We start from the raw sequence: 22,949 nt of genomic DNA on the forward strand, positions 1-22,949 counted from the left end.
AATTTTTCTCTTACTCTTGGTTGATCAGAGGTGGAAACCTTATTATTACTGTCTCAATAGTCTTAAAAAAAAAGTGTGGGGGGAGAGAGGGGTTAGGACAATGATCTGTTCTGCCCTATTCTCTCTTTTTTTCACTATCCCAAACTCCTCTCCCTGTTCTGCTCCTTGAAGAGATTAAATGCGTAGAAGAATCTCAAACTGCATAGCCCTTTTCCATTTCCCCACCTCATATAAACTAATTTTAAGTTGCCTGTTATTCTCTTTTATAGCTATTAAAATAATTTCCTGTAATTTCCAATGACTAATGCTCCCCAAGCCTCTTGCCCCTAAAAATCTACTATCAGAACAGTATATTCACAGGGACATCTAGCACATTTGTGTGCGTGTGCGTGCACACACATGTATATATAGATATATCCATATATATATCCTGTTATTAAGTATTTTGAAAGACTAAAAAAATCTCGAGTAGCTACACCATCTCACAAATATATTATACACAGAATATATATACCAAATAAGAAAAACTCAGACACCTAAGATCTCGATGCTGGAGAAGTTTCTTTCCACAATCCAAGCCTTCAAGTTGATAAGTAGGAATAGTATCAACTAATGAACATATGTCCTCCATCACATGAAAAAGTTGTTGTTGTAAAGTTAACAGTTTATCTGCAAAATAATACTATATTTAGATTTCTTAATAAGCAACATTTTGAGATAAAACAAAGAATCATTCTTTTTCTTCAGGTGATTAGGAACAATAACTTTTCAAAAAATTGTGAATATTATTATCATATTACACTAAAGCTCTACTCTGATGATATCTGTGATGATGATATCTTAAAGGCTCTGTCAAGAAAGTCTTAGACATGCTCTCCAGCTATAAAGGGTATAGACTCTGGGATTTGATGACCCAGCCAAGCTAAGTCTGGAAAGGCTTATAACTGGTTTCTCCCCAGAGATGTTGATCTAAAAAGCTGAAAGGACTACACAATCGACATTGGTAAAGGGTAGCCACACTAATGAAATCAGGTACCTGATATATGCTATCATGTATGTTATTTTCATAACCTAAATGAACAACTGATGGGATCTTTTAAACTTGTTCTCATTTCTTAGCTTATATTGGCCCACCTTTTTGGCAAAATGAAAAAGAGGAAGAAAGAATGATAGGTCAGAGCTTGAAGTGACTTTTGGGATCATCTCAATCTTCTCATTTTACAAATGTTCAAAGGCCCAGAAAGATCAAGAAAGCTAAAGGTCATGGAACATTCTGAAAATACAAATTGTCAAGAGAACCAATTAAACAAAACAATAACTATAATACAATATTCTTTGAGAAACCTTTGTGTTTAGGTTTTGCAAAGGTGAATGCTGAAAATTATTTTTGCATATATTTGGAAAATTTAAAAAGTTATTATTAAAAAAATTTGTTCTCAAGTGAAACATTGAGTTATATTGTAGAAGGAATCCTGAATTCATAGTCAGGAGATATTGAATGAAATTCCAGTTACATTATTTACTAGCTTCTAACTTACCACTTTTACCTTACAAGCCAATAGTGAAAAATAAAATGGAGACAAAACACTGGCACTAACTACCTTACAAAGTTTCTGTGAGAAAAAGGCTATGCACACAATAAATGTGAGCTATTATTGTTTGACTTCATGCTATTTTACTGTTTGTCTTAAAGGGGTGTTCAAAGTGGCAGAAGTTACAAATGCCATGAAATTTTTTTTCCTTACAAAGGATTTAAAAAATTAACTTATTAATAGTGCTCTATTCTCCCTATGCTTAGGGAGCATAATCAAAGGGTAAAAATATTCTACTTATGTGTTACAGTCACGCCTACTGGGGGACACAATGTAAGGAAATGTATTGGTTCCATGTCAGCCCTGTCTCTGATTTATATATTGTTACAGGATCCAAACAGCGGAAAATTAGGATACTATCTTTTGGGAGAACAGGATCAATTGCTAGCCATGGTGAGAGAAGGCTCAGAAAATTTGGCTCAGAAAAAAAGAGAATATTTTTAAAAAATTTAGTATTATACAATGTCTTAGGAATTGAGAAAGAAAGAAGAGTGCTAATGAATGATAATCTTCTGAGGAGATCGCAAGGTCTAGGAGAGGTTTGAATTTGTCTTGGGCAGGAGTAAAGGAACAGACTGAACATTAGAGAATGGAAATATAGTGGAAAGCAACTTAGAGAGAAGCAAGTAAGTCTTCCTTTAGCTGTAAAACTGGGGAAGAGGAAAGAACAAGCATTTAAGCGCCTACACTGTGCCAGACACTGTGCTGAGCACTTTACAAATATTATTTAATTCTCACAACAATCCCAGGAGGCAGGTGCTATTATCTCCATTTTACAGCTAAGAAAATTATGGCAAAAGGAGGTTAAGTGACAGGGTCACATAGCTAGGAAGTATTAGAGACTGGATTTGAAGTCAGGTCTTTTTGACTCCATGTCTCAATATTTCTGGCTCCAGGTGGGGGAGTTTTAAAGAAAGGAAAGAAGAAAGAATAACCAGTGAAGGAACTGGAATAGAATCAGGGGAAAACAAAGGATTACCTTGCCAAAATGAGGGCCTAATTGAGACAGGACAACATAAATTTATAGTGAATTAGTCAGTATGATTACATGACTTTCTCCAGTTACTACAGTCAAGGTAAAGGATGGTAGTAGCAATCCAAGACTGGGGATTGCCAGGACTTTTACAACAGTAGTACAAGGGACTTAAGACTAGAGGACAACACTGAGTTGAATTGATTAACTAACGGGACTGCGAAGGGAAGAAAGTGAAGATGGAGAAGGGGATGACAGCCAGTGAAAAAAAGGGGAAGATAATGATAAAAGAAATGGAAAATGCATCTTACTTTATACAGTATGACCAAAAATGGAAAATAAACTTCTCTCTCTATAAACTCAATTGCTTCCTCTTCTCGAATAGGAACAACAAATATTTTCTGTATCTAAAACATTTTTTCATACCATCATATTTTGTACTCGTCTCCTGTAAAAGTTGTGGGCTAGTTGTTTTCTCAGATTCTGATGAAAAGTAATTTGATAACTTAGTAGCATTTTTTCCCTCATCACAAATGGAAGGCTCCTTTAGAGTACTGCAGATAACAAAACAGAAAATAATTTTAACATGGACTAACCAAAAATATATTTCTATCTATGACAATTCATTTTTGCCTGATATTCCTTTGTGACAGGCTTGACAATAATGTATAGATAAAATTCAATTATAGGCATACGATTACAAAAGTTTCCTACATGACAAAGCTGTAGCTGTTTATATAGGAGTTTCTCTTTAGTCTAAAAATGAGCCTCTCTCTACCTCCTTTGCAGAAGGGAAGGCTGAATGTGGATCACTGCAGCTACTTTCATGATTGATATTAGTTTTGTTGAACATTTTTTTCTTATTATCTTTTATGTGGGATAACTCTAGGAGGAGAGAGGAAGATATTTGGTAATAATGAAAAAACAAAAAATTATCAATAAATAATTTATAAATGAAACTTTAATTATGTAAGGTTCCAAATGCTTTGGGAAGGGGGATAGGGAGTGGCAGAAGGAGGAACTTTTTATAGCTCCCCTGTCCTATCAAATAACAATTATGGCTTGACTGCTTATAACCTCTAACTTCTAATCAACCATTTTCTAAAAAAAATGCATGAATAGAAGAGGAGTGGTGTAACATATACATAACATTTTGCTTCTCTTGCTATGGAACATAATGGGATTTTTGTTTATCTGAATTTTGGGGAAAGAGCACAGTACATTCACCATCACTCAAGGGAGGATGTCAGATTGGAAAAGGAAAGACCACTTAGCTGGTGATCCTCTGGTTTGGAGATGACAAGGACTAACAACTTTAGACATCAGAAGAACTTCATATATTTGTCTCTGAAATATCAACTCACTTCAATTACATAAGTGATGTGTCATGTTTAAAATAACAAGAGTAGGGGGCAACGCTACCTTGCTGGGTCCAAAGCACTTCTTTTTTTTACTCCTCATAAGAGTGGAATGCTTCATCTAGTATGAGAAACCCAGGAATGATTTTTTATAATATATTCCTTATTATAAATCTAATCATGCTAAATAACTGGGAGATGGTGAAGATTTTAAATGCATAAGTTGAGTAGTAATTTGGGTTTTTTTTTCCTTTGTAGAATGAACAAACAAGAAAGCAAAACACACTAATGTATAAAAGTAAGAAAAGTAACACGACTTAACCAAGTCAAATTATTTAAGACACCTGAATAATAAATAGAAACATTTGTTTATCGGGTGGCTATTTTTACCAAAGGTACCTCAAAGAGGAAGAAAACACTCCTTCTTCTGGAGAAGGTGGAATAAAATCTATATCAAAATCATCTTCATTAAATTCCTCACAGTTAGCACCTAATGATTCATCTATTGTATGTTGTTCAACTCTTTCAGGAGATTTCTTCTTTTCACTGTAATCTAAAATAAAATAGTTAATGAACATAAGTCATTTCCATCATTAATAGAAGAAACATAATAGTAAGTTCTTAAAAGAATCCTTAAAAAGAAAAAACCACAAATAACACATATGTACAAATGCTTTGTTTATTAAAAAAAAAAATAGAACCTATTTAGTTCTCATAATATCCTTTAAACTAGAGGGCAGGGAACTCTTTTTCTATTAAAGGCCACTGACCCTCTTGGGATAGAGGAATAGAAGGTCATATAATTTGAAAAACAATTTAGTTTTAAAAAAATTTCTACCTTCCTGTCTGCTTTTTTAACTTAAGAAAGAGAACATAAAACTATCCTCAATAACAAATAAAAAATGTGTAAAAAATATAATAACTGAACTGATCTAAAAAAACAAACATACCAGAATTTAAATGACCAAATCAATGTCCTTCAAAGCAATCATTTTTGGCAAGCTTATTATAACAATGCTGCCATTACTAAAAACATTTCTGTTTTTACATTCAGAGACAGTTAACAAGCTATAAAAGAACATTGGTTTCCTTACTTTATAGTCACACTCTGTTCTTTGACCAAGAACATATTACCCAGTGGGCCCACCCACTTTACTAGTTCCAAATAATTTTTGTTCCCCACACTCCCTGTCTCCCAATTAAGTCAAATTCACCTTTAAAGCATTAGGACTTGTATTGCCTAAGACATTTAAGAGAATATCCCTTATTTCTTACTCAAGAAATTGGGAGGGTAATTCTAAAAGAGGAATTCTAAAGACAATTTGAACAATGGTGGTATTATTGTAAAACATACACAGCCTCCTAAAGTGACTGAGGGGAGATTTGTGTAGATATAATTTCTAACATATTTATAAAATATAACCAATTATAATGCATAATGTATGACCAAAAAAATGACGTATTTTTTTTTTAAAGCAGCTTAACCTCATGTATCTCTAAAGGAGTAAGAAAGGGAAAATCTAAAGGTGCAAAATAGACAAATACAGATAAAAGAAAAGCTAGATAGAAATCTACATAGAATGTGTTGTAGAACAACACATAAACTAAGCATGTGCACATACCCCCATCTCTCTTACACTCCCCTTTTTTCCCCACTCAAGTTATCAGAGCTACAGACTTTCATGAAATAATATCCCCATCCTGTGGCCTTTTAGGATACTAACACTGAAGATTCTCAAACTCAAGGCATGTTTTCACAACTGTAGGCATAAATAGAGCTATACCTTATTGGTTTTTAGTAGAGAGCTAAAGCTTTCCTACAAGTAGGGAAGTACAAGGTAATGTGAAGAAGAGAATACCAATAATTATGAGGATTTGGGAAGGTTTCATAGAAATGATATAAGAGCTAAGTCATGTAGGAGTTTTGAAAGGCCATAATGATGAAGTGCATTGTAGATATAAGGGGCAGCTTGTGTAAATGAATGGAAACAGAGAAGTTGAGTCTGGGAAATTGTTAATAGTCTAGTTTTCCTGGAATATATACTGCATTAAAGGAAGTCTTATGAAATAAAGTTGAAAAGATAGGCTAGAATCAGGCTGAATTCCAGGCTAATGAGCTGGTTATTTTATCAACTATAAGGGCCACTAAAGATTTCTGAGTAGAAAAATGGCATTATAAAACTTTTGCCTTAGGAAGATCTTTTTGGAAACTGTATAAATGGGGAGAAATGGGAAGCAAGGAAACCTATTAGGCAGTTATTAGTCCAGGTGAGGCACAGTGAAGATCTAGCTAGGGTCAGTGTAAATGAATTGTCAGGGATAGAAGTGAGAAATATCATAGAAGTAGCACTCATAAGACTTGGCATCTGAGTGTATATGAGGTGGGCATAAAGGAGAGAAAATATTTAGGATAATTCTGAGGTAATTAGTTGAAGTTTTTGGGACAATAGGAGATGCTCTTCCTGAGAGAAAGAGTAGAGTATTAGGGAACACTCATAATTGGTAGGTTGGGTATGAATGATGATCTAGCCAAGGACATTGAAAAGGAACATTCTATCACAAGGAGAAAGCAGGGGACAGAGAATGGTATCACAGATGCCCAGGGAAGAAAGATCTAGAAGTTAGTACAAATGTCAAAAAAAAAAAAAAAAAAAAAAAAAAAGTCAAGGAGAAGTAGGCTTGAAAAAATAGTTAAATTTTATAATGATAATAATTAAATAGTTAAATAGTAATAGTTAAAAAGATACTGGGTTTTTGACTATCATATATGAATCTGAAAAGTTTTTACACAAATAAAATCAATGTAATGTATTAGAAAAGCATCAATTAGGAAAAAAGTTTGTATCAAATATATGATAACCATAAAATCGACTGAGTTGTAGAACCACGAACCATTCTTCAAGAGATAAGTAGTCAAAAGGATATGAATGGTTTTCCAAAAATCTATAATTATTAACAACTGGAAGAAAAAGTGTTATCATTAATAACAAATAGCTTTGAGGTTTTATTTCAAATCAGCAGAGAAGAAAGAGAGGGAAAGAGAAGGGGGAAAAGAAGGAAAGGAAGAGAGGGAGGGGGAGGAGGAGAAGTGAAAGGGGAAAAGAAGAAGAAAGAGGGGGACGGAGGGGAAGAAGGAAGAGGAGGAAAAGGAGGGGGAGCAGGAAATAATTAATGTTAGAAGGACTCTGAAAAGACAAACACATTAAATCTACTTTTGACAGAGTTCTGAACTGATTCAGCCATTTTAGAGAAGTGAGAGAGAGGTTCATTCAGTTTTCATTACATAAAATTAAAGTTTTTGCACAAACAAAATCAAAGGAACTTGCCATTTCTCATAAGTGAGGTATATTAGAAGGAAAGTATAGGAAACATGGATAAAGGGGTATCTATGGACAAGAGTGTTGACAACACGTATACACAATTTGTTGTAAAAATATATCAAACTACAGAGAAATAAGTGGGAATGATGATTGAAGATAAGGCAGATTAAGAGTAAGATAACAGTTAAAATCAAAACAAATTTTCTAATCCCGAAGAGAACAGTAAAAGAGAGGAAAAAAGAGAAAAAAAAAAAAACTAGAATCTAAAAGGGTACCTTATATTACCTATTAGACAATTGAGGATTGGCCAAAAAAGCCATGTCATACCAGTATAAAAGAATCTCTCTACTATAAGAAAAGAAAGGGAGATAAATTCAGAGAATACTAGGTGGTGTTAACTAACACAGCACAGAATGAGCAGAACCAGGTCAATTTTTACAAGGATAGCAACACAATAAATTAAAACAAGTTTGAAAGACTTAGGAACTTAGATCAATAGATTCTCCCAATATTGTCCATGCTACAGTCCTGGAATTTTTTTCATTCTTCAAATTCAAAGATGTAACTCAAATGAATCTTCCTCTAGGAAACCTCTCCCTCTAATTACCTTTTTCCCTCAGGCCTCACATATTTTATTTTGTGTAATATTGTATATTATAGTAATTTATAACATCTTCTACTTTCTGATGGTTCCTCAAATGCTGGGATCATGTTTCACATGTACTCTTCCCTCAAGCTCACCTGTAAGTGCCTTAAAAATATTCTTTGTATTTTAATATATGCTTGTTGATTATACAGCTATCTACTAGACTTTCAAAAGACTATTCAAAAATTAATGGAAACGATAGCTAAGACAAAAATAGGGCTCTGAGAATTAATATCAAGTCGACCTAGATATATTAGGGTTCCTTCCAGTTTTAACATTCTATAATTCTAAAATTTAATATACTGAAAGAGCTCTATAACAATCATTACCTCTTTCATCATCCAAGTGAGTTTTCAAAGTCTGTTTTTCTTGAATATCTTCATTTTTAAACTCTTCAGAAATGGAATCATCATCAAGACAAATCACAGGACTGCTTAGCTCTTCTGATTCAGGCAACTCTTTTTTAGTTAATTCTGCTTGCTTGTTTTTACCAGATGGAAAATTCAAAAGCTCTGGATCAACCTTTTTCCCATTTGCTTTACGTGCCCGTGTTTTAGATAAGTTATTTTTATCCCCTTTTGATCTCTGAGTATTATTTAATTTTGCAAAATTACTTCTAGAGAGTGTAGTAAAAGTTTTTGAATTCCCAGAAGTATCAAAGTCATCTATGTCGTCCCAATCACTGACAAGGCTGGTAGAATCAAATGAAGAATTTAATTCTAATTTCTTAGAATCTTTACACAACACCTTTTTGACAGAGTTTTCATTTGTAGAAGGTTGTAAGTAACACGAAGTTTCATGGGTGTTCTTTGAAGAATCTGACAATATCTCATTTGAACAAAACTTGTAGATTTGTTGTCCTTTTGAAGTCTTCTCTGACATGGCAGTGATACTTGCTTGCTGGTTCTTGGTATTGGGGAGAGGCTTACTGAGAGGAAAGGTCTCAGTAATATTAACATCTTTATCACTTAACACAAAAGCTTGAGTTACACTGCTACTAGAAGGTATTTTCTTTTTAAAAGTGAAGCCTCTGAAAAAATATGAGACTGACATATTATTTTAAAATCTCCATAAAAGATAATACATTTCATTTTTTAAAGAAAAAATAAGACTTAATTTCTTAAGCTAATTTATTTTTAAGTTAAGTTTATGTGTATTATAATTTTTTTTAAACCAATTTACTTTTATTCTCTCTGATTTGTATTTTCTTTAAGATTTGTTTAATGACTTAGAGAATATATGAGATATCTAAATTCTGAGTTTGATTCCATATCTGTAGTGAACCTCTGGTATCTGGGCAGGAAATACAACCCAAACAACTAATCTCTAACTTAGGGTCTTAGAGGAACTAGCTACCCAGGATAATGAAAAACTGTATTTTGCTCATGGTCATAAAACTAGCAGGTTTTTCTATCCCAAGGCTTCTTAAATTTTTTCTACTTGCATCCCCTTTTCACTTAAGAAATGTTTACAATACTCCAGGTATATAAAATAGGTAATAAAAATCAAACATTTACTGATAATAAATCAAAACTTTTGAGAACCCCCACATTCAGTTATGCAACCTCATATGGTGGTCACAACCCACAGTTTAAGAAATTTTGTTCTATCCACTATGTCATACTGCCTGTGACTGTTTAGGAGCTGATAATTTAATTATCAAATATTTTGACTCTACTTTTCTATCTCAAATTGCCTGTCTTGGTTATTTTGTATTCATTAACATGTTTGGAAGGTGGGCAGGACAAACTAAAAAAAAACAAAACAAAACCCTCAAATAAGCCATTTTTTGCTAGTTGTAAACACCCCTTCTTGGATTTTGTAGAGGAGTCTCAAACTACTGGCTAAAATGAAACTGTTGAATTATCTTTGGATTTCAATTAATAGTGCTATTCTAATAGTCTACTTTTACTGTTATATTTACAAAATTTTAGTAATTAAAAATAAACTCCACTAAAATACTCTAGACTTGTTTTATGCAAGAATCCTAGGGAATAGACATTATTGTGAAATCATATTTAACTACCAAAGAAATGAAAAATGAAAATGAAAAAACTGGACAGTTAAATATCTATGTCTTGGATCTAAAAGAGTTCTTCAAGATCAACTAGTCTAATCTTTTTAACTTTTTTAGAGAAGAAAATTGAGGTGCAGAAAAGTCAAATGTGTTGAAAGTGATAGAGATATTAGGCAGTAGACCTTTTGACTCCAAAATTAGGGTTGTTTTCATTATATCACTGAAGAATAACTCAGGGTATTTATGAAAAAAGTAATAAGTCAACAAATAATTTGTCTTATCAATGGCCACAGTGAAATGTCACAATGTGAAAAAAAAATCTTTGGTTTAATCTTTTCAAATATTCAGTGTTCTAAATCTGAATTGACAGATGAAAATAGGTAGGGACAAAACATTTGCTAGCCAATTATAAGTTTGGTTTGCCAATATTTCAGAGGTTGGATGAGTTCATAAAGCCTCTGCATTTGAGTTATTAGCATAAACCTGACTCTCCTTCAAATGAATGGAAATTAGGGAAAAAATGGAAGATTAAGGAAGGGACATTGCTGAATTCGGGGGAAAGGTTCCCAAACATGAAGAGCCTCAGAAGATAATTCTCAATGAGAAATAAAGTCTCTTGAGAATGACCCCAATCTAGTCCTTACAAGTCTCAGTATTGTTTAACTTGATGCAAATAGTTCTGTGCTTATGAGCTAACATTGTCAGGGTCAAAATTCTGGCTCTTTACCCACACAGAAGGGTGATATGGATAATGACAAAATGGTGAAGACCAAAGAGACTGAGAATAATAGAATAATAGGCTTCTGGATCTAAACTGAGCAAGTGATGATATTGGGCAAATCACTTGACTTCTCTGGACTTTCATTTCCTCATGAACAAAATATGGGGGTATAGTAAATGAGTTTTAAATTCTATGTTTTTACACATTTGTATCATTTTGTATCTCATACAGAAATAGGGATTAGACTTGTAATCTCATTTGTAAAAGCAATGCCCAGATGAGCAAAGCTTTCCTATCAAAATAGGTTAGCATCTTCTCTGCAACTTACAGTCTTAGGGAGTTGTCTGTAGCATTGAAAAGTTAAGTGACTTGCCCAGTGTCATATGGATCCTTTTGGCTCCAAGGCTAGTTTTAGACCTGTTTACTTTACCGCATGTCTCTCATTGCAATGGTATAACAGATCAAAATACTTACATAGATTTGTGTTTCAGAACATTTAATTTATTTTGAATTTCTTTGGCTGAATGACGTTCTAGCTGCTGTTGAAGATTATTCTGAGGAATAATAGCCATAATTCTATGTGGAGAGAAAAAAGTGATATCCAGTTATTCGACTTTTATCACAATATTTGTAAGGAGGGAAAGAACACAAATAAGAACTATCGACACCCCAAATCCAATATTTCAAAAGTGTTCAGGATATATACTTTTTTTTTTAGTGTTATGGAATTAAAATATGGTAATGTTTGTGCAAAAAATACACTGTAAACTTTAAAATGCAAAACATTACTCATTCACTAATGTCCTATTCTGATATCTCATTATGGTATACAGCAAGATTAGAACCTAGGTTCTAGTTTATGCCAACAGAATGGCACTCTATGCTCTAGAACAGAGCTGCTTAAACCTTTTCACCTGAGAAATGAGTGCCTTGAACAGAATCAAACCATTCAATCAATCTGTTTTAGGGAACTATCTGTTCTAGCAAGATTTTGCTCACCATGGACACAGTCTTCTGTGCCGGGGAAAGGCTTCCACCCAAGTGGTGAGGAGACAGAGCACTACCACCAGATACCTCAGTCTCTCTCTACTGGTGGCACCTCAGTGAACTGTAACTGTATACTCCGGGCCAGCCTCCCTTAGGATAGTGTCTCTGGCTGCTTTTATTCAGCCTTCAACAAATAATACAGCCATCAGTCACCTGCCGGAGATATATACTTGGCTAAAACTGTGTCACACAGATTCTGGACATTAAAATAACTACCCTGATGTAGGTACTATAGGATCTGTCTTGTAGTGGCTTTGTTTAAGAACTCTCTCTTAACTGGGAGAAATCACCTCCCTCAATAGTCCTGCTGGCTTCCCAGTTCCTGGACCCTTTTTACTTCCTTTTTTTTTCTTTCTTGCTGAGGCAATTGGGGCTAAGTGACTTGCCCAGGGTCACACAGTTAGGAAATGTTGAGTGCCTGAGGTCACATTTGAACTCAGGTCCCCTTTACTTCCTTTTCCACTAGAGGGGAGGGCTTTGGGTCAGGGCGGAAAAGGGGAATTAGGATCAATATTGTTTCAGTCATTTGCTGCTCCAGTTCTCCAGCTCTCTTGGCCTCCTTATTGGATAGTCTATTGCCTTGCGCCTCAGAAAAATTCCCCTTCTGATGCCCATTAATATTTACCAAAGCCATAGACTTAGGCAGACGCAAGTTTTCCATTACCTATATTAATAGAGTGTTGTGAGCCAGCTTTTTGCCTTTACTATTCACCATACCCTTTCCTTTCCCCCATATTTTTCCAAACACATGGATCATTTCCCAGGCATGCTTTGAATCTGTATGGATATTCTCTTCTTGATTCTCCAATAACTTCAAGGCCTGATTTAGCACATGAAACTCACAAGTCTGCACAGACCAGTTATTTGGAAATCTCCCCAGTTCCACTACAACAGTCTTATCCCCCCAAATGATTGTATAACCATGCCTCCTTTTTCCTTGTATGAACCAATTTACTCTCCCAGTGATGAGTAACTTTTGTCAATCCTTGTGGGTTTTTGTCTGAAAGTCTATTAGTTCCAGGTCCTTCCTTGTTTAATTTCAGATTATATTTCCCCAATAGAAAGGTTGTGGGATTCTGATTGGTGTCATGGTTAAGATCAAATCATCCTTTTCCACTAAGATGTCTTCATACTTAAGTATTCTAGAATTGGTAAACCACCACCCAGCTGCTGCCTGGACAAATATTGGCCAGCTTCAAGTGACTGGGTCTAAAATTTTGAAGACGAATGCTACTGGTCTTTTCTGTCCTCCCCACTGCTGAGCCAGGACCCCTGGAGCTTGTCTACACTGACAAACAGATGAAATGGTTTTTCTAATGAGGGCAAGGCCAATACTCAAAGTTCTTCACCTTCCTTGTTCCAGTAAATGGTGTCTGGCTCTTCTTCCAGCAAATATTTATACAGAGGTTTAGTCAGGGTTGCATAGGAATCTATCCATAACCAACAGTAGCCTACTAATCGCAGGAACTTTGGCAATTCCCTTGCCAAATATAAGATTATAGTCCTAGAGGGTGGCTGGAAGTTCTCAAAAATAGTTTCTAGGACTTGACCAAATAGGTTTAGGGGTTTGATGAATCCCTAGAAAAGGACATATCACCTCAACTGTTACTTCTTCCAGTAATCAGACCTTCCCATTCAAAAGCAAACAACTCTCTGCTTTCTATGTCTAGAAGACATGCCCAGAAAGCATCAAGTCTACATTTACTTTCAGCAGAGATCTTTCCCATAATAGTGTAAGGATCAGGGACTACAAGGTGGACACTACAAGGAACAGAAAGACAATCTTATTAATCTCCCTAAGGTCCTGAACTAACTAGTAAGATCCATCTCCCTTTTTTACTGGAAGGATAGGAGAATTATAAGATAACTTAAAGAATTCTAGTAACCCATTCTCCAGTAAGCCTTGAATCACTGATTTAAGTCCCTGTTACCCAGCTAAAGAAATGGAATATTGGCCTATCTTGATCAGAATTCCAGATACCTTTAACTTAACCTTGATAGAAGCAATGTTCACTTGTCCTTGATTACGAGGCCCCACCCAAATCTGTGGTTATCTGGTTTTTCTCTTCTCTCAATAATGGTATTCTTTGGGAACTATTTAGGAGCCAGAAGGACATCTGGGCAATCATATCCTTCCCCAACAAATTCATGTCTGCCTCAGGCACAAACAAGAATCTCCTCTAGAATTCTGAACTCAAGTATTCCAATTCTAGGACTTCAGTGATGGGAACTAGATAATTCTCCCCTTTCACCCCTGAAATCATGAGGGTTTTTCTCCTTACTTTAGCTCCAATAAGTAGTTGTGTTAGAAGACTGAGTAGCTCTAGTGTCAATCAAAAATATATAGTCTTCCTTTCTGCTTCCCACCCTGATTTATCAAGGGCTCTGGATGGGCTTGCTCTATAAATCCAACATCTCTAGTCTATATTACTGTGAGGGAGAACGTTTTCTGGTCTCTTTTTCTTTGGGGACAATTTCTCTTCACACACCCTGTTAGCCATAGATAAAGCAAGTTAATGGGGCTCGGGGCAAACTCCCCCTTTGCCCTGGAAATTCCCTCTGCTTGGGGAATTGCACTCTCCTCCCTTCCCTTCTGGGTCCATGACTGACTTAGCTGCACAGTTTATAACATAATCTTTGTCTGTTCTTCCTGTTCTTTCAAGGTTTGTAGTATAACCTTGGCTTGCTTATCTCTCTCTCTCTTTTTATCCTATTTCCTAACTCAGTCCCCAATCCTCTGTCCATCTTAACACTTGTTGACCAGATCTATCCATAATCTTTAGTGAGAAGCTAACTGGAGCAAAGCAATCCCAATCCTTCATTGTCACAATTATTTATAATGCCCTCAGGCCAATAATGAAGTGGAGAATTCTCTCTCTCTCTCTTTTTTAAAATAACTTTTTATTGATAGAACCCATGTCAGGGTAATTTTTTTTACAGCATTATCCCTTGCATTCACTTCTGTTCCGATTTTTCCCCTCCCTCCCTCCACCCCCTCCCCTAGATGGCAAGCAGTCCTTTACATGTTGAATAGGTTACAGTATATCCTAGATACAATATATGTGTGCAGAACCGAACAGTTCTCTTATTGCACAGGGAGAATTGGATTCAGAAGGTAGAAATAACCCGGGAAGAAAAACAAAAATACAAGCAGTTTATATTCATTTCCCAGTGTTCTTTCTTTGGGTGTAGCTGCTTCTGTCCATCTTTGATCTGAATTAACTCTCTTTATCGAAGAGATGAAGTGGAGAATTCTCAATCCCTCATTTTGCATATCCACATACCATATTTAGAAATATCCAGTGAGAAGTATAAAGTATGCATGTCTTTCTAAGCTGTTATGGACTTGGAGAAATAGACACTTATCAGGGAAATGGAAACCTTAACACAGAGATCTTCTGTAAAGGGCTGAAACTCTGAGTTGATGCACTGAGGTCCCCACAATCCAGCACTTAAGGCTAATTATCAATTGGACAATACTCTATTAGCATATGCTTGATAATGGCCCTTCCCACTATTCTGTGCTGGTTCAATCTTTTGGTGTATACAGAGAATTGTGGGAAGGATTAGGGGATGGAATAAGAAAAGCCAGAGTCACTTTGGTGGTAGACCAGGAAAAAGGAGGTCCTGGAGATCCTGTGTCCATCAAATTCACTTCTACCCCTAAAGACCAGGCACTTTTGCTTAACCTGACTCCGGATGATTCTAAGGTATCCTGGGTGCTAACTCGGTCTTCACAATCTTCCTTCTGGTAGAAATGAAACCTAGACCTGAGAAAACTATACAATTGGCCATCTCTCACATATTAAATCAGACTTCTGTAGCTCCTTGAGAGTATTATTTTATATTGTGTATTTATATTTCTAGTGTCTAACACAGTATCTGGCACAAAAAAGGAATTTAATAAGATGCTTGAGGATATCGCTATTGAAACTGGGACAGAAGTAACAGACCTTTAGTCATAAGGAAAAAAAAATGGAGCAAGGTGACCTATGACAATAATTACTTTATTTCATTTTCCAAATTTTAATAACTTTTATTGTTTTCTTCTAAACTCTACATATTTTGATTGCTCCATTAGGAGTTAAATAGGCCTTTGATTATCTTAATAATGAAGCAACTAAAGCCAAATGCTGATGTGATCACATATTACTTTAAACTAGAATCTATACATAAAATTCTAAAAGTTACTTGTTAACATTCTTTCTGAGCTGCAGTGAAGACAGTGGCAAATTAGGAAAGACTTAGGTGAACCCAGATCTCTCAAAAGTGATGCAGAAAAGCTTAAAAACACAATAGGAGGAACATTGATATAGAAAAGCAAAGAGAAACAGCTCTAATTCTAACCTCTTTCATCCTATCCAGGACTGCAAAAAATGAGCACCAGAATCCTGTAGAACAAAAAAGAAACCAAGCAGGTAGAAGCCAAAAGGTGTACTTTCCTAGGTCACAAGACAAGACCACAGCAAGCAATGCAGCCATGCCTAAGGTACAGCAGGATACTAGAATCCAGGAAACTTCACTTAAGACATATAAGGAAGGTGCCCAAGTAGTCTCACATAAGGTACAATAGGGAATAGAGATAGGTCACCTCCTAAGTGTCTTCAGTTCTTAGACTCAGACAGCCCATGTTTAAGCCATAGCAGGAGACAGAAGTAGGGTAGTATTTGGGAAGCACAGATTCTAAGATCTGCCCAGAATCTTGCCACTAGCACCACCGACAATTTCAAGATGGGACCAGGTCAAGTTCTATAAAGGGTCAAAGCCAAATCTGAGTTTGCAACTGTGCAAGAAAGAGACAGCTAAGGCAAAACTTAAGTCATATCATAAAGAAACTGAGTCAAATACCAATAATTTCTATAGAAGGCAAGTCCTACTTTAGCCTCATCCAAGACCAAGCAGGGTCAATCAAAAAGCATTTATTAAGACCAAACACTATATTAAACACCTCCTCACACTACCCAACACAAAGCCCTGATCTAGAAACTGAGAACTAAGATGTGAGTAATGGAAGAAAATATTGAATGCAATAAGAAATACTTTGGACTCAAAGTATCCCAAGAGGTAAACCAGAAGAAAGTGTAATTCCACAATTATAAACAAGGTCTCAGAGAAAAGAATGCTTTGACCACAAGAATTATAAGCAATTCTAGAAGAAATGAAACAATGAACACAAAATACAATGTTGAAGGAAATGACAGAAACTGAGGAAAGAATATAAGGAGAATTAATAGTTTAGAACAGGTGGTGATGGAAAGCCTTACCAAAGAATTGAACTCTTAAATTCAGAAATAGTTCTTTCAATCAGAAAGCAATGACTCCAAAAGAAAATAAAAAATATTAAAGCAAAATCAAAGACTAAAGAATATGTAAGATACATTCAATCAAAAACAAATGACCTCCCTAAAGAATCAACTAAAAAAAATTAGAAATAATCCACAACTTTAGCAAAGTTACAGGATACAAAATAAATCCATAAGTCATCAGCATTTTTATACATCACTAACAAAATCCAACAGCAAGAGATACAAAGAGAAATTCTATTTAAAATAACTGTTGACAGTATAAAATATTTGGGAATCTATCTCCAAAGGGAAAGTCAGGAACTATATAAGCAAAACTACAAAACACTTTCCACACAAATAAAGTCAGATATAAACAACTTGAAAAATATCAACTACTTTTGGATAGGTCGAGCAAATATAATAAAGATGACAATACTGCCTAAACTAATTTATTTATTTAGTGCTATACCAATCAAATTCCCAAGAAACTATTTTACTATTAAAAAAAAAAAAAAAAGAAAAAAAAAAGAAAGAAACTATTTTACTGACCTAGAAAAAATAACAACAAAATTCATCTGGAAGAACAAAAGATCAAGAATTTCAAGGGAATTAATGAAAAACAAAACAAAACAAATGAAAGTGCTCTAACTATACCAGATCTAAAATTATATCATAAAGCAGTGGTCACCAAAACCATTTGCTACTGGCTAAAAAAAAGAGTAGTTGATCAATGAAATAGGTTAGGTTCACAGGGCAAAACAGTCAATGACTACAGTAATCTAGTGTTTGACAAACCTCAAGACTCCGCTTTTGGGATAAGTGTAGAGGGCTGAAACTCTGAAAAGGTATACTTGAATCAGATAGTAGAACACTTAAGGCTAATTATCTATTTGATGTGAGATAACGGCTCTATATACATATATTTTAGATGAGATGGTAATGCAATGGTTCTCCTCACCATTGGTGCTTGCTGAATGTTCAGTTGTGAGATAATCATAGGCAAGGATTGGAGGGCTGGGGAGAGAAATCAGTTACTTGGTGGAAGGATGAGGAAGACAGAGGCTAGAGACTCCAGACTCCAGAACCCAGGATACATCTTTGGCAAGCTGCGTAGCAGCTTGCCTGCCTTCTTCATTTCTCCCCCTAAAGATGAAAGGCTTTGATTTATCCTGACTCTGACTGATCCTGAGGCCCTCCAGGGAGCTAGCCCAGAAATTATAGGTAAGAACTCACTATTTGACAAAAACTGTTGGAAAAAATGGAAACTAGTATGGCAGAAACTAGGCATTGATCCATATCTAACACTGTACAGCAAGATAAGTTCAAAATGGGTTCATGATTTAAACATAAAGAATGATATAGTAAACAAATTAGAAGAACAAAGGATCATTTACCTCTTAGGTCTGTGGAGGAGGAAAGAATTTGTGACCAAAGAACTAGGGATCATTATTGATCACAAAAAATATAATCAAAATAATCTAAAGTTAAAAAGTTTTTGTACAAACAAAACTAATGCAGACAAGATCAGAAAGGAAACAATAAACTGGGAAAACATTTTTACATTCAAAGGTTCTGATTTTAAAGGCCTCATTTCTGTATATTTTCTACATAGAGAATTAACTCAAATTTATAAGAATTCAAGACATTTTCCAGTTTATCAGCTGGTCAACTGGTCAAAGGATATGAACAGACAATTTACAGATGAAGAAATTGAAACTATTTCTAGTCTTATGAAAAGGTGCTCCAAATCACTACTGATCAGAGAAATGCAAATTAAGATAACTCTGAGATACTACACCTCTCAGATTGGCTAAGATGACAGAAAAAGGTAATGATGAATATTGGAGGGGATGTGGGAAAACTGGGACATTAATACATTGTTGGTGGAACTATGAACAGATCCAACCATTCTGGAGAGCAATTTGGAACTATGCTCAAAAAGTTATCAAATTGTGCATATCCTTTGATCTAGCAAGTGTTTCTACTGGGCTTATATCCCAAAGAGATCTTAAATGAGGGAAAGGAACCCACATGTACAAAAATGTTTGTGATAACCCTTTTTGTAGTGGCTAGAAACTGGAAACTGAATGGATGTTCATCAATTGGAGAATGGCTGAAGTAAATTATGGTATATGAATGTTATATATGGAATATTATTGTTCTGTAAGAAACGACCAGCAGGATGATTTCAGAGAGGTCTGGAGAGACTTACATGAACTGATGCTAAGTGAAATGAGCAAAACCAAGAGATCACTGTACACAGTAGCAACAAGACTATAAGATGATCAATTCTGATGGACATTGCTCTCTTCAACAATGAGATGACTCAAACCAGTTCCAATTGTTCAGTATTGAAGAATGTCATATACACCCAGAGAAAGGCCTATGGGAACTGAGTGTGGACCACAACAGCATTTTCACACTTTCTGTTGATGTTTGCTTGCATTTTGTTTTCCTTCTAGATCCAATTTTTCTTATGCAGCAAGATAACCATATAAATATGTATACCTATATTGGATTTAACATATATTTTAACACATTTAACATGTATTGGACTACCTGCCATTTAGGGGAGGGAGTGGGGGGAAAAATTTGGAACACAAAGTTTTGCAAGGATCAATGTTGAAAAATTACTCATGCATATATTTTGTAAATAAAAAGCTTTAATAATAATAATAACAATAATAATAATAATAATAATGACCCAGAAAACAGATCAAGGAGAGATATCAGAATCATCTGACTGAAATTCAGTTATTATAAAGGAAAAAAGTTTTTAAAAAAATTATAAAAAACAGGGCAGTTAGATGGAACACTAGCCTTGAAGTCAGGAGGATCTGAGTTCAAATACAGCCTCAGACATTTAACATTTACTAGCTGTATGACTCTAAACAAGTCATTTAACTCCAATTGCTTCACCAAAACAAAACAAAAAACCACCTTATAAAAAACATCTTTTAGATCTATTAGAATTAAAAAGCAAAATGGATATTGGAAAAAAAATGTATTAGTCACTTCCAGAATGAACCTCTAAAATGAAAACTCCCAGGAATATCATGACCAAAATTCAGAGTTTCCAAACAAAAAATATGGCAAGGAACTAAAAAGAGTTCAATTTCTAAGAAGTCATAATCAAGATTGTACAAAGTTGGCAATTGTCCCTAGAAAAAGAGGAGAGATTGGAATTGGATTTGTTTTCTTAAAAACAACAGTACTTACAATCAAAAAAATCTGCAAGACAAAACTGAGCATACTTCTAAAGAGTTTTTTTTTTTTTTAAAGACTTTTAATAACATATAGAGCTTCCAAGCATTCCCAATGAAATTTCCCTGCCAAAAATGAGCAGAATCTTTGAAATTGAATGTAAACTTGGGAATCAAGAGAAACAGAAAAGCAAACATAATAGCTTGATAGAGATGACTGTATCATGATGAATTGTTTATATTTTAATCAGGGGTAGAAAAAATATCTTTTTGGAAACCTAATTCTTTAAGAATCACAAATAAAGTTAGGAAAGGCAGAGGGCCTGGGGTGCTTCTTCTCTGCTTTAGTAGTCTTTAGGAGAAGAAAATGTAAGGGATAGGGGAATAAACTGGGAAGAAAAAGAAGAATGGGAAGGAAATTATGACTTTATATAAAAAGGGTACATGAGATTGAAAACTGTTTAAACATGAAGGAAGTGGTGGAAGGAAACATGAAGGAAGTGGTGGAAGGAACAGGCATTCCAGGAATCTCATTTTTATCTGAACTGGAAAAGCAAAGATTGCCCAAGTCACTTATACTATTTGCCTAAAACAAGCCTTTCCCCATTCTAGTCCATCTTCCATTAAGCCACCAAAGTGATTTACCTAAAAAGCAGGTTGTACCACAACACCTGCATGCTCTTTAACTCCAGGGGCATATTATGATGTCCAGAACCAGATTCAAAGCCCTTCACAACATTGACCCCCTTTTCCCCCTCCACTCCCAGGCTTTTTACACCTAAACACCTATGACTTTCTCATGTACTCCTAGACCCAGTGACAATGGCCTCTTTACTGTTCTTCAAACAAGACATTACCTTTTTGAATTTTGGGTACTTTTTCTGTAATTTGTTTTTATCCACAAAATGAAAAATTTAGACTAGGTGATTTTCAAATATTAAAGTCAAGTGATTTCCATGGAAGAGAGGTCCTTATGACCAATAGAGATGAGCATCTTGGGGGGAAAGAGGATAAGCGGTGAAATTTTTCTCCATTAAAATCCTATTCTCGATTCCTCTTTGAGTGTACACAGGTTCTTGAAGCTTGTGCCAGTAGGACACAGGTCCTACTAATGTCTGATGGAATCAACCAAGACTGAAAAAATTTCATAGGGAAAAGATCCTAATGGTGATGTTGAAGGTCTACACATTTCATCCACTGGGCAGCAAGGTGGCATTGTAAAGAGTGCCATGCTTCGAATTAGGAAGAATTAAATTTACTTAAATACTTGCTAGCCATGTGACCTGAGCAAGTCCTTAATCCTGTTTGCCTCAGTTTCCTCATTTGTAAAATAAACATGACCAAAAAAAATGACAAACCACTCCAGAACCTTTGTCAAGAAAATCCCAAAAAGGAAGTCAGAAGGAGTTGAAAATGACAACACCTCCAGTATAATGGGAATAGATTCCTAGTCTACAATTCATTTTTCTATGAATATCAAGCTACCTTCATGAGAGTCAGCCTCGGTGCCAGGTAGACCTGGCTTCAAATCCTGTCTGATACTTGTTGGCCGTGTGATCATAGGTAAGTTACTTCATCTCTCCCTACTCCGGGCAATGAAGTTGTAGAGAAGATGATAGTCTGCACTGATGGAGGAACTTCTCCCTACCAGTGGAAATGAGGAGTCCAATCCCCATTCTTACATGCAACACTGGAATAGGAACACTGCCAACTCCCAGCTTAAAGTTGAAACTTCAAGTTTGCACAAGTCAAAGTAAAAGAACATCATTGCTGTAATAAAACTTCTTAAAAGATATATTTTTAATTTTTTTCTTCTGTTTACCCATCAGATTTCTAATAATGTTCCTTAACCCTATTGGTGGTTCTTCATTAACATCGGTGTTAATGAACCTGGAAGATATCTTAGAAACACCAGACGAAGGAACTGAGACAAGCCAGATTCTTTTTTCCCTTCTCTTCCTGAGGGCTGCAAAGGTAGAGGAATAAAGCAGAGTCGCACCACTCTAGGGCGGGGAAGAGGGGTGGGGGAGGGAGTCAAAGGCCGTACTTTCAAAGGGCGAAGCAATAAGTTATCCTGAGGTCTCATTTTCCCCTTGGGGAAGGCGAGGTTGGCCTCGAAGTATCCCAGCTCGACTTCGATGACACCGGGGCCCCCTTCAGCTCCACTCCCAGACCTCGCTCCAAGGGAGGCAAGCCCCAGGCAACAACCCCGACCCCGCTGCAAATGGTCCCAGCAGAGGTGCCAGGCCTGAGCGGTGTAAACTAACTCCCCTCACCTTACATTGCATCCCCGTACTCACCTAAGGGGTTTTCCCCCAATCCAGAGCTTCAGGACCAAAATAACATCCAGAAGGGCTGCTCGGCCAAATGCACGCAGTTTCGCGCGTCGAGAGGTCGTATCCCAATTGGCTTACCCTCGGACGGAAACCGACCAATAGGGGTTTACTCCATGGGTTTAGCCCCGCCTTCTACGGGCGGAAGCAATTGGGAGACCACTAGAAAGAGCGAAGAGGAGGTCTGTGAATCATGTGACTCAGAATTGACGAACGCGTGGATGGGGACGACCTAGGGACGCCGGAAATAGCGTATTATCGCGTCCGGGAGCATAGCAAGAAGTACGGTTTTAAGTCCCGCCCTTTTCTTATCCTGTCTAATTTGGGGATTTTAGCTGGCCTTTCCTGATTTTGGAGTCCCAAATTTTCCTGAAACACCTGAAAACAAACTTTAGGATTAAGAAAAAAGGTGTCGTACTTAAATCTCTATTTTATCCCTTTGTATTTGTCATCT

At 35.8% G+C, this 22,949-nt stretch overlaps 1 protein-coding gene across 1 annotated transcript in view; it reads right to left on the reverse strand.

Annotated features, from left to right (window-relative positions):
- BLM (BLM RecQ like helicase) overlaps positions 1 to 22,545 on the reverse strand; it is a 61,873-nt gene extending 39,328 nt beyond the window's left edge. The window contains exons 1-6 of the mRNA XM_051981139.1: positions 22,463 to 22,545; positions 11,102 to 11,203; positions 8,219 to 8,919; positions 4,323 to 4,476; positions 2,992 to 3,119; positions 537 to 669 (exon numbers count right to left, since the gene is read on the reverse strand). Of these exons, the coding sequence (XP_051837099.1) occupies positions 537 to 669; positions 2,992 to 3,119; positions 4,323 to 4,476; positions 8,219 to 8,919; positions 11,102 to 11,199 (1,214 nt within the window). The 5' untranslated portion in view covers positions 11,200 to 11,203; positions 22,463 to 22,545. The remainder of the gene's footprint in view (positions 1 to 536; positions 670 to 2,991; positions 3,120 to 4,322; positions 4,477 to 8,218; positions 8,920 to 11,101; positions 11,204 to 22,462) is intronic.
- Between the last annotated feature and the right edge of the window lie 404 nt (positions 22,546 to 22,949).

The sequence above is a fragment of the Antechinus flavipes genome, chromosome 2, assembly GCF_016432865.1.
Source record: "Antechinus flavipes isolate AdamAnt ecotype Samford, QLD, Australia chromosome 2, AdamAnt_v2, whole genome shotgun sequence".
NCBI lineage: Eukaryota > Metazoa > Chordata > Mammalia > Dasyuromorphia > Dasyuridae > Antechinus > Antechinus flavipes.